Raw genomic sequence first — 11,118 nt, forward strand, 5'->3', positions numbered from 1 at the left:
TAGGAAACTGCATCAGTAAATATGAATGACAGTCTTACTCTCTGCTCTTTCCAGGTTGATGGTGGATGTAACGTAAAGTTGCAGCTGGATCTCCGGGAAACAAAATGCCACACTATCAACCCGAAACCCTTTGAGGACTGTGAAATACGTGACATGGGAGAGCGGGTAAATGCAAAGCAGCTGTTTGCTTAATCCACCTGCCTGCACTGACTTCATGCAACATTCACCTCTGGTCAGAAGGTGGACGTGCTAATCTGGCCAAATTATGCAAAGTTACTTCAGTGATGTTATGAAATAAAACTGCATTCTCTGTGTTTCTCTGAAGGCAGTGAAGGCCAACTGCACTGTGTTGATGACTATAACAGATGGTGATGCCAGCATAACCAAATATGAATGTGACACACGACAAGGTGGGCTCTCTCTGCATCATAGCTGTTCACCATTTCACTGAGAAGATGCTACTGTAGATACGATCAAATACGATCATTTTTGATTACTTGTTACTGTTGGCCTGCCTGTTCAAAAACACACTCGATGTGGCCAAAGACAGACTTTGGCCAAACTTCCTCATTTTTCATAATTTGTCATTTAAGTTTGACTGCAGATAAAAAAAAGCATTTGTAAAAGCAGTACACTAATAGCAAATATTAAAACTGTGGCATTAAGTTTAGTTTTAAAAAATGCTTATTTAGAATTTAAATCATTTAACATGTCTCAAAAAAGTTGGGACAAGGGTGACAAAATACTTTGTGTGTAACGCTAAAAAAATACAATGAAGAAACTCACGATTGAAAAATAATTTCAAACAAGCATCCTAGTGAAGAGGAGTCTTTAGGAAGTAAACATGGGGAGAAGTTCATTATCTTGTGAAAGACTGCAAGGGAGAATATTTGACAGAAAACGCTAAAGAGCCTCAGCGAGTGACTTTTGGAATCCTCTGAACGTACTCAGCACAATTCTTTGTGTGTTTGCAGAAAAAACTAACTTGGAGATGGTACGCATCTGCCCTGACTGTCCTGTGCTGCTGCCTCTCAACAACTCTGAAGGTCTCAAGTCTGTTCATGAAGCGACAGCAGAATTCAACAAGAACACCAGTAACCAGCATTACTACATCTTGAAGGAAGTGGGGCGGATATCAACTGGGGTACAGAGGATCCTTTTCTTCCTCCCCCTCTTTGTGAACTCATAAGATCAGTCATTGTTTAACTTTACACTTTCTTTTCTTGTAGTACATGATGGGATTAGGAATGAACTACTATCCTGAGTTTGTACTTGTGGAGACTCATTGCCCAATGGGCTCTAGAATCATAATTGAGGCATGCATTCCACTTTGTCCTAACAGAGCTGTAAGTACAACTCATACACTTCAGAAAATCCTGAGCCACATTTTGATATGCTGTGTACTAAAATTAGTAAAGTGTTTAACTGTGTGTATTCAGTGAGATCATGAGTACCACATCCCATTAAAATTATATCACAATGTTAAAGAGTAACAAGCGATTTGCTGCACAGTTGTAAGAAGTATTAAATCAAATACAAACAATACAGATAACCAGCATTTCGATTCCCTAAATGACAAATACCTTTTTTATGGCTTATTCCTGTTAGTTCTCTCATTGTATATATCCTTCCTTTTTTAAAGCGTCATGCTTTCTGCCGTTCATCTTACTCCAGTCAAAATGGACTCCTGTCCACTGAGTGTGATTTCTATCCTGCAGAGGTGAGACCAACAGAAGCTTTGCAATAAATTTCCTTTTTTATGGCAATTTATTAAGAAACGACAACAAAAAAAACAACTCTTGCATTTGTTGTCTTTGTTCTCAACAGAATACCACTGCCCTTGGGCCTGGTGAGAAGGAGCCTGTCTGTGGACGTCATCCACATGGTCATGGTGGCCCCCCTCCACATGCTCACGACCATGGTCGTGGCCCCCCTCCACATGCTCATGACCATGGTCATGGCCCCCCTCCACATGCTCATGGTGGCCCCCCTCCACATGCTCATGACCATGGTCATGGCCCCCCTCCACATGCTGCCAAAGAAGGACGCCCTCCACATGCTCACAAAGGAGGACGCCCTCCACATGCTCACGACCATGGTCATGGCCCTCCTCCTACTGGTGGCAAGGGTAAAGGGTCATTTCACCCCCTACGGTGCATTTATCCATGTCACGGATTCCTAGTCAATCCTGATCCAGCTCTCCACCCTATTTGCCCCTGGCCTCTTCCTCACCGCCCACACAACTAATCCAGAATTAGCTGAACATTGCCAAATAAAGAACATGGTTGTTCTGCATGCAATGTGCCAAAATATAGTGCATACAAAATAAACCATCGAGGTGTTGACTACTTGAAGCTGGAGTAAGCACAATGATTGTTATTTCTGAGAATCAGCAGACTCAGAACAGCAGTTCTGAAGTTTGGTTTGATTTGGCATCTATTTAATTCCATCATGATGCTGGCAGCAGCAATGATGCACTCAGCTATGGGCAAAGGTATCAAATGCGAATCTATATGTACAATGGTTGGTGTATGGTTCACATTTTGTAAATTGAAGGTAAACTGATTTGAGGATAGAATATTACTAAACACAAAAAAACCCAGCAGAAAGCACATATTTTTATTTTGGACATTATACTAAATGCGATATTGGATCAATTTTAAGATATCCAGAAATGAAGTGAGACTGGAAAAGTTGTTTATTCAAGAGTACACTGTATACAGTAAAACACAGTTAGGGGCCAAAACATAAGAAAAACAGAACAATTTTATTTCACATACAATAATACATTCTCAGTGATCACTAGAATTAACCATAAGAATCACTCATTAAAACAAATTTATTTAATGCAACAGTAGCAGTTTTGTACAAGAGCCGAAGACGTGACTTGATGGTTTTAAGTCCATTTCCATTGTAATCTTTCTGCAGATCCTGAAACTTCTGTTTTATGCAGAGAAGTAAGCTGAAGCTATAGATGGCTTTGTACTCTGAGGAAACTCTGAACACAAAGCAAGCAAACAGAATCAAATTACTGTTACTTATTATCACACGCATTCAGCATCTCAATCAAAAAAACAATTTTTTCTTCGTATTTTTTTTTAAAGGCACCTAAATTAGCGTTGTTGCCCCACAGATTTACTGCTGCATCCCAAAAAAAAAGTTACACTACTAAGCCATGAAATGAAAAACTTGACGCACTGAAATTAATATGTGGTAGATGCTGATCTTTAAAAGCTGAGCACTTTTACCTCTTTGACGTGGATTAGATGAAAGACCATAGATCGAGATGCAATCATCTCTCTTCTCAAAGTACTTCGAATCCAGACCAGCAGAGTCTCCACTAAGGACAAAGAGAAAACACAAGCCTGAGGAACACAAAATCACTTTGCATTCCTGACCAAAGAGACATATTCACAATGAACATTTAAAGCAAACAAACAAAAATACCACTGGTATTGTCGTGGAATCAAAATCATTTTAAATATATAACTGCTGTAAATTGCATACTGCTATAAAGAAACACATTTATCAGCCTGGATAGAGACCTTAAACTTCTTCCTTCCCTGCTAAAGCAAGAGAGACAGCTATAATGATAGAGAAGTGTATTTCAGTTGTACACAAAAGTACAATATCAGACAGAAATGGACCAGATAGTATCTGTAGCAAACTTTTACAGGAAAGTTAGTGAGATTTTGTGCCTATACCTGCATAAAACAGTGCTTATTATTCAGGTGAACACCCAGGTTCCTATAAGAGTCCACTATCTCAATGTCCACTTCCTGGATTTTCACCGGTGTAGTGCTTCCAATTAGTACATGACCTGCTCTGCCTCCTGAGCTAGACCCAACCCATGTCTGAGAAGTGCACTAAATTCAGTTATACTAACATTATTTTCTTTATATTCACATTTGATATGAGATTAATTACAATAAATGAATACCAATAAAAAAAATAACATATATCAATAAATGTGTCTAAATACTTCCATTACTCAAAGATAATACATTTTATAAATTGCACAGTTTTACTTTGGCTCATTTGTCTTTGAGTGTAATGTATACTCAGTCATACTAAGTCAACAAACTCACATCTGTCTGTTTGATGACTTCCCGAGGTGCTCATCAGTAAGATTGATCCCAGCAGCCGCCATGGGAGATACAACAGGTTTGGCTGTCTGAGGATAAAACTGAAGTGCCAGAAAAAATACAGAGATATCTTCAGGTGGTGTTAGTGCTGTTGATCTGCTATAATGTGCAAACATAAGACTGTTGCACAAAGACACAGAGAAGCCCCTTCAGACCTTCTCTCTACTTCTCCATCAGCACTCTGAAAGCAAACGTCACGTCAGTGATGACATACTGCTGCTCACTGATCATCGCCCCTCTTATTAACTTAGCTTCAACAACTCTTTCCCTTGGCGCAGCTTTCTCTCTCTGTAGTTACTACAGCTCTTCACCTGCTTTCTTAAACATTTGTCCCAGTACGCTACTTCTCTTTCTCAGGCATCCCGTCATTCTCTAAGCTTATGTTAAACTAGACGTGATTGTTTTGAATTGATTATTTCTTTATTGTAACAATGCTTCTTGTGAATAATGCATTTGTTGGTCAAACCCACGAAAAACCCACCAAATCTTTTCTGCATTTATTACTTCCAGGGTGGATTATTAGGTTCATAGGCTCATGTTGATGTGTATATTGTTAAATGACAATTCGTTTCAGGTCATTTAATGGAGAAGTTCGAAACTAATATAATGAATAGTTAATAAATTACTGTCTTCTGTGCGTAATTAAGTAACGTACAAAAAAAGAATGGGATGCCATCCCATATAGGTGTGTGACTGAGCAGGTGACCGGCATAAGGAGGTGGTGCAGGTGGTGCCAGGCTGTTGTGGCTGTGTACGGTCCTTCCACATGCTACTGAGGCCCCTTTTTGTTGAATGAATAAATTGCTAAATGCCGATATGTCTCCGACTTCAATCACCCAATCTAATAAATGTGGCGCAACCCACATGCCCAGTGCTGCTGTTCAACCTGCAGATGCATTTTTCTCACACACCATTTAGTGTAACAGCAATTACACAGGCTTTCCAACAATATAACATTTATTGCCAACAAGCATTGCTTCAAGAAAGAAACTGACCAAATTGAAATTTTCTTGCTTTGCCGTCTCTTACTGCCATAATCTCTCACTCAATGACACAAAACATATTTATATTGAGCTGAATGGCACAATAGGAATGAAGCTTGTAGTAATATCTAAGAGGAAGGATGAAGAATAAACATCATCAGTATGTTGTCACCTACCCCAAGTCCTGCTGTTGTGGTTGAGACTGCAGGATTCTCCAGTGATTCCAGACCCCGTGCTTTTCTGGACAGCTGCTTTTCATTTAGCTGCTTGTTAAGCCAATTTATAACTGTGGTCAAATGAAAATAAACACACTAGTAAATGTGCTACACTTAAATGGCAACTTTCATAATGTGAATGAGATTGCTATTCACAATACAAATTATTTGTCATTCACACATTTCTCAAGGCAGCCAAGGCAAGGAGCAGATACTCACAGTGCATCTGGAAAGAATGTTTTTTATGTTATGTCTTATTCAATAATGGAATTAATTCATTTTTCACCTCAAAATTCTACAGACAATATTCCATAATGACAAAATGTAAATCAATTTGTTGATTCATGTATAAACAGGGACTCAGAAGGAGGCAGACGCAGCATCTAAGGGAATGGGTTTTGGAGAGAAGCTGCAGAGAGGCGTGTAAGACAAATGAATCTCTGTTGCTTTGTCCCAACCCATCATGTTCTGGGGGTTTTAATAAATTTGTCCAGATTTCTAGAAATGAGAGCTCCTCCATCCACAATGGGGTGGATGCTGTCTAAAAAGACCAGATTTTCCCCTGAATCCTCTTTGTCCTTGGAAGTCTTCAAATAGAATCTGAATACTATTTTCCAAGGCTTTCAGATCTCTCTGACACCACTTTTATTCTGTTTTAGCTATTCTGGTCTTCTCATTGGATGATGTTTGCATGAGTATACGTATACATGTATTTTATGTTCACGTATGTGTGCTTGTGTACATTTTTAATTCTTTTTTATCATATCATCCCTCTGTTCAGCCCTTTGGCCGACACTTGATGTCTTTTAAATGTGCTATTTAAATAAAGATGACTTGAAAGTTTCCCAATCATCTTTAGAGCCCACTGATTTTTTACTACTCGGACAGCCAGCAATCAAAGGGAAATAAGTGCCTAAAAATGTCACTCCTGGTCCGATTGAGGAGAGTACCAGAGAAAATGACTAAGCCCAAGATTGTTTTGGTAAAGTTAGTCCCCAATTCAATATTCATTTAGTTACCTTCGATTGATGCAACCAGGTGTCATTACTGTTGACATGAATTATAATTTTACAAAATGTACATTTAACTTTAACCAGCAGTTTAAAAATTTCCCTGAATGTCACCTGCTCTGGCCCCTGGAAGACAACTATGTCATTTCAAGGGTCTGAAGTGAGGTCAGCCTAAGCTGCAAAAAGGCTACATTTACTACAAGTATTGTTATTACAAAAGGAGGCAGAGGAGTAACTAAATATCTGACACACTGAGCAGGAAACTGCAGGAGGGACAGGTATAGAGGCCATGCTGCTAGCGAGTTGGCTACAAGCTAAGCTAGGCTAGGCTAGGCAGGCAAATCACTGTGAATACAATTAGCGGGTGAATCAACAGATTGTGCTTTGGATAAAGCTCACAAAGTTTACACTAAGAAATAAGATGCTATTTAATTAATCTGGCTAAGCAAAGACATAGTGTTTCTTCTTCACTCATCTATAGTTTCCCCTCCCCCCCCCATCTCTCTGCAGATGGCTGAGCCTGGTCCTTCCCACTGTCATCAATTTCTTGCTAATGGCTGTGTGATTGTTGGTGTTTCTAATATTGCCAAATCACAAATGTTGTTGTTAACGAGCGCTATATAAATAAAATGTAGTTGTAGTGTACGTCGCCATATGGAAGTGGACTCCATAAACACTGATGGATTGAGAAGCTTTGCTGGATTTGTAAACCTTAACGATTTTGAAGACATGAAAGTCAGTTTTCAGAGGGTCCATTGAACAGGACTAGCTTCCTTACCATTCTCATTAGTTTTCAGCACTTCTTTGGTTTCATTTAGCTTCTGTACCGTGGCCTCCAACTGCTCATTTAATTTTAAAATCTGAAAAATAAAAAGAATATTTCGCACTGGTTGTTATTCTTGTCAGGAACCTGAGGCTACATTTCACACAGGCTCACCAAATCTGGACAGCAGAATATTGGAATAACAACGCCTGGTCTAATGAGTCTCAATTTCTGCTCTGACATTTGGATGGCAGAGACAGAATGACATGAAAGGACGGATCCATCTCGCCTAGTATCGATAGTTCAGGTTGTTATTTTATTTTATGCTCACTTGCATTTAAAAGGACACAGTTCACACAGTACTGTACTTTTTCTTTTTGTATTTTTTTTAAAGTACTTGTACTGATTTACTGGTTTGACTGATGAGATCTCCTTTACTGCTTTACCAAAAGAAAAGGCTTCAGTCTGTGACATACCTGCTCCTCCTTAGTGTTGAGCTGCTGCTGAGCGCTTTGTAGATCCTTTTCAACACTCTGAAGTTTCTCTGAAGTTTCCTGGAGAATCTTTTCCTGCGACACTGTCACAGTGTTTTTGACTTTTATTTTTCCTACTAAGGTTCGAACTTCTCCTTGCAGCTTCTTAATGATACCGTTAGCCTGTATGTATAAAAGAAAAAAAAGGATAGATCAAAAAGAGGAGTTGATCATTTTCAAAACTCACAACTTCTATTTTTTCCCTATAACAGAGATGCAGTCCGTTCACTTTCTTTCCAAAGCAACCAATATCAGTATAAGCAACACCCTATAAAACAGGATGTGGTTCACTGTGTAGGGCATTCCTGCATATTGCTCATTTTATACTACAGTGGTTGTGCCCATTTGCATGGGGAGAAAAGTTCTCAAGCTTTGAAAACATGGTCCTGTGTAGTCCCCCCCAAACTAAGTAGGCTGAATGCTGTTGGGTGAGAAATGAACCAGAAAAGGGAGTGGTGCACGTCTCTTGTTCTGGAGCTTACAGGGAACGGAAGAAGCATGAAAAACATCAAAGACCAGAAAAGAGATAATGAAAAGCACACGTAACAGCTACAGGGGACACGTCTTCATTCTTTTCAGCGCATCTGTTCATCTGTTATAACTTTGCTCTTCAATGCAGCTGGCTGGAAGACCATCAACAGCACAAACAAGAGTCGCCCACAGCTACAACCATCGCCTCCAACTGGCTCACTGCAGGTAGATGGGCTATTCATTGCTCCCTACAGGCTGCGAAAGCACTGCCAAGGGCTGGAACTACCATTTATTTTAGTAATCGAGTATTCTATCGATTACTGCATCGATTAACTGGATAAAAAAATACTTTTTTCTTGTTAATGAGCAACAATAAAGATTTTAAAAAGAAAAAACAGGTATTTTAAGTCGAACTGCTGATTGTGGTTTCTAAAATGAAAACCAGTGTTTTAAAGATTAACTGCATTCATCTGTCAAAAAATGTAAAATTAATTTTTAATTACATTTAATATGGCACATAAAATTACATGGAAAATACAGAAATACTCTCAATTACAGCCAAAGGTCAAAGTCAAAGGGAGGTTCTCTGACTTTGTACTGTGACTCATAAATAGTTATTTATATTTTCTGATTATATGTTATATCAAGGAAGACTGAGTTATCATTTATTAAACAGCGATATTATATAAAATTATCCATCATCCATTCTCTATCCCAGCTACCATAGGGTAAAAGGTAGGGTACACCCTGGACAGGTGCCAATCTGATGCAGGGCTAGCACGGTGGCGCAGTGGTTAGCACTGCTGCCTCACATTCCTGGGTTTAAATCCACCATCTGGCCACTGCCTTACTGTGTGGAGTTTGCATGTTTGCCTCATGTCTGCATGGGTTTTCTCCGGGTACTCCGGCTTCCTCCCACAGTCCAAAGACATGCACAGGTCAATCTGTGATTTTAAATTCCCCACAGGAGTGAATGTGAGCGGGGAAGGACTAAAAAGAAAGTGTAAACTTCATCCTACTCCTTTTTGAGCACGTATATACCAGAGATATTAGTAGCAATTAGATTTTTTTCTACTTCGTTTTCTGTTTAAAATATATTTCATTATTTAGATTTACATATGTGAAATTAAAAAAAACAACAACCTTAAAACCTCCATTCAGATGCATGTCTGAAATCTTCTCCAAAACCTTTTATATAAAAGTCTTGAGTGCTTGAAATATAAAATACAAAACAATGGCTAATGACTGAGACGCCCAGAATGGCTACCCAAAGACTGGAATATCCCGATCCCAAGGATCCCCAAGAATGGATCGGTCCCAATACCAAATACCAAGGAGCAAAAACACCAGCGACTGGTAGACAGAGAAGTCACTCGAGAATGTAAGACTAGACTGACGAACCTATGCACTGCCAAGACCCCAATATGTGGAAGGTCAAGGCGGCAGTGGTCCCTGTGCTAACCGAGGAGGCACTTGAGGCAGTGACCCCAAACTGTGCCAGTGGCTCCAGCAGATCCCTAAACAACATCAAAGATCTCTGTCTAGAAGATATAGCAAAGATTCTGTGCTCCAAGGCCCAAGGACTCAAGCTTGAAGGATAAAAAGTGTGAGTTTTGAACACAAACACACAAACTGACAAACCTTTATCAGCTCCTCAGAAAGTGATTTCACTGTAGCTTCAAGTTTTCGAATCTGAAGTTCCTTACTTTCTGCATTTCCTTCCACTGATTCCTATAACAAAAAGCAAGCTGGTTAAAAATATCCGAAGGGCAAAATTTTATTAAACAAAAAAAACCAAAAAAAAAACAAAAACCTTGAAGGCTTGATGAACAATCCTGATTTAAATTTGGCCTCCATCAGGGTAGTCATCTGCTGCACCTCTTCATTTTTAGATAAACCCCTGGCAACCCCTCGTGCAATGCCATGTGTGTAAGTCTAAAAACAGCAGCTTGTCAACGTGAATTTTATTTTGACGAACAAAGTTTTTGTAGGCGATTCCAAAAACACATCTACCTTTCAAACATGCTGTGTTTGTTAGTATGTTGCAGTTGTTGCGTGTTCACTTCATTTCAGGTTCTCTGCGTCACATGTTCTTCCTCAGATGCCTCCAGACATCACAACCAAACACCTCACTTATACTCTCATAGTAAAAAAACAAAACAACCCCGAGGCATTCTCGGGGCTTTGAGACCGTATACCAAGTCTTGTCACCAGTTATGACCTCCAACATAAAAGTTGGACCAGTCTGACACAGATGTCTATTTTCTGCATAACAGTTAGTTAGCAGCAGAGTTGGTAGTGGATGAGCGATGAAACATTTCTCCCACTGAAAACACAACGTCCAGACGAACAGAATCAACCTTTTGGGATTTACTTACCTGGATGATTGAGCGCGCATCAAGACAGAAGGATTCATGAATTAAACTGAATTGAAATTGAATTGCACAACACTGACATCCTGAGTCTAACCATTCGTCTGTACACGGTGACTCCTGGTGACTTCCTATTCATAACGTCATATCATTTCTCTCACTCTGAATCCTTAATGCCCCCCTGTCCCCGATGCAGAAGAGGGCTTCCTTACCTTCTGCTGCTGAGTGGCTTCCAATACTTCTTTGGTGCGGTTCATCAGCTGATCCTTATCTTTGACCTCCTGTTCCAGAACAGCCACTCTCATCTGCATCTGGCTCACCAAACGGTCCTTTTCATGGACCTCTGCGTCCAGGGTGCTGTTTTCCCTCCTGAGAGACAGGACCTGCTGCTTTAAATGCTGGCATTCCTATATGAAAGAGAAAGAAAATAATCAACAGCATTCTCTTGCTGTGGGGAGCTTTCAGCACGGCTTCCGCTGCCCCCATGATAGGATGATCTACAGAAGATGGACGGAAGAAATTTATATCTGCTGCCAATACACAAATTATAATAAAGTTTCAAACATTAAGAGCAAGTCACCTGGACGCAATAATTCCTCATCCTAAACATTCACTTACCTCGTCTG

At 39.7% G+C, this 11,118-nt stretch overlaps 2 protein-coding genes across 2 annotated transcripts in view; one reads left to right on the plus strand and one right to left on the minus strand.

Moving 5' to 3' along the window:
• The first annotated feature begins 76 nt into the window (after nt 1-76).
• Nucleotides 77-2,348, plus strand: LOC102200848 (histidine-rich glycoprotein-like). Its single transcript, XM_005734252.1, has 6 exons — nt 77-165; nt 326-410; nt 975-1,144; nt 1,230-1,346; nt 1,643-1,720; nt 1,828-2,348. Exons 1-6 carry the CDS (start codon nt 154-156, stop codon nt 2,245-2,247), a joined length of 882 nt encoding a protein of 293 aa, XP_005734309.1. The 5' UTR covers nt 77-153; the 3' UTR covers nt 2,248-2,348.
• A 332-nt stretch (nt 2,349-2,680) lies between these two features.
• Nucleotides 2,681-11,118, minus strand: part of sass6 (SAS-6 centriolar assembly protein) — a 14,536-nt gene continuing 6,098 nt past the window's right edge. Inside the window, 9 exon segments of the mRNA XM_005734253.2 lie at nt 2,681-2,998; nt 3,249-3,340; nt 4,089-4,186; nt 5,305-5,414; nt 7,132-7,213; nt 7,593-7,772; nt 9,762-9,851; nt 10,705-10,899; nt 11,073-11,118. The exon segment at nt 11,073-11,118 is cut by the window's right edge and continues 170 nt beyond it. Coding sequence (XP_005734310.1) covers nt 2,946-2,998; nt 3,249-3,340; nt 4,089-4,186; nt 5,305-5,414; nt 7,132-7,213; nt 7,593-7,772; nt 9,762-9,851; nt 10,705-10,899; nt 11,073-11,118 — 946 coding nt within the window. The 3' untranslated portion in view covers nt 2,681-2,945.

This window comes from Pundamilia nyererei, unplaced genomic scaffold (assembly GCF_000239375.1).
Source record: "Pundamilia nyererei isolate P.nyererei 1_Seehausen unplaced genomic scaffold, PunNye1.0 scaffold00057, whole genome shotgun sequence".
NCBI lineage: Eukaryota > Metazoa > Chordata > Actinopteri > Cichliformes > Cichlidae > Pundamilia > Pundamilia nyererei.

What these genes read in the sequence shown, in the direction of transcription:
- LOC102200848 (XM_005734252.1), top strand. An exon ending in TGAATGTGACACACGACAAG is followed by an intron (nt 411 to 974) that starts GTGGGCTCTCTC and finishes GTGTGTTTGCAG; the next exon opens with AAAAAACTAACTTGGAGATG. An exon ending in GTGATTTCTATCCTGCAGAG is followed by an intron (nt 1,721 to 1,827) that starts GTGAGACCAACA and finishes TGTTCTCAACAG; the next exon opens with AATACCACTGCCCTTGGGCC.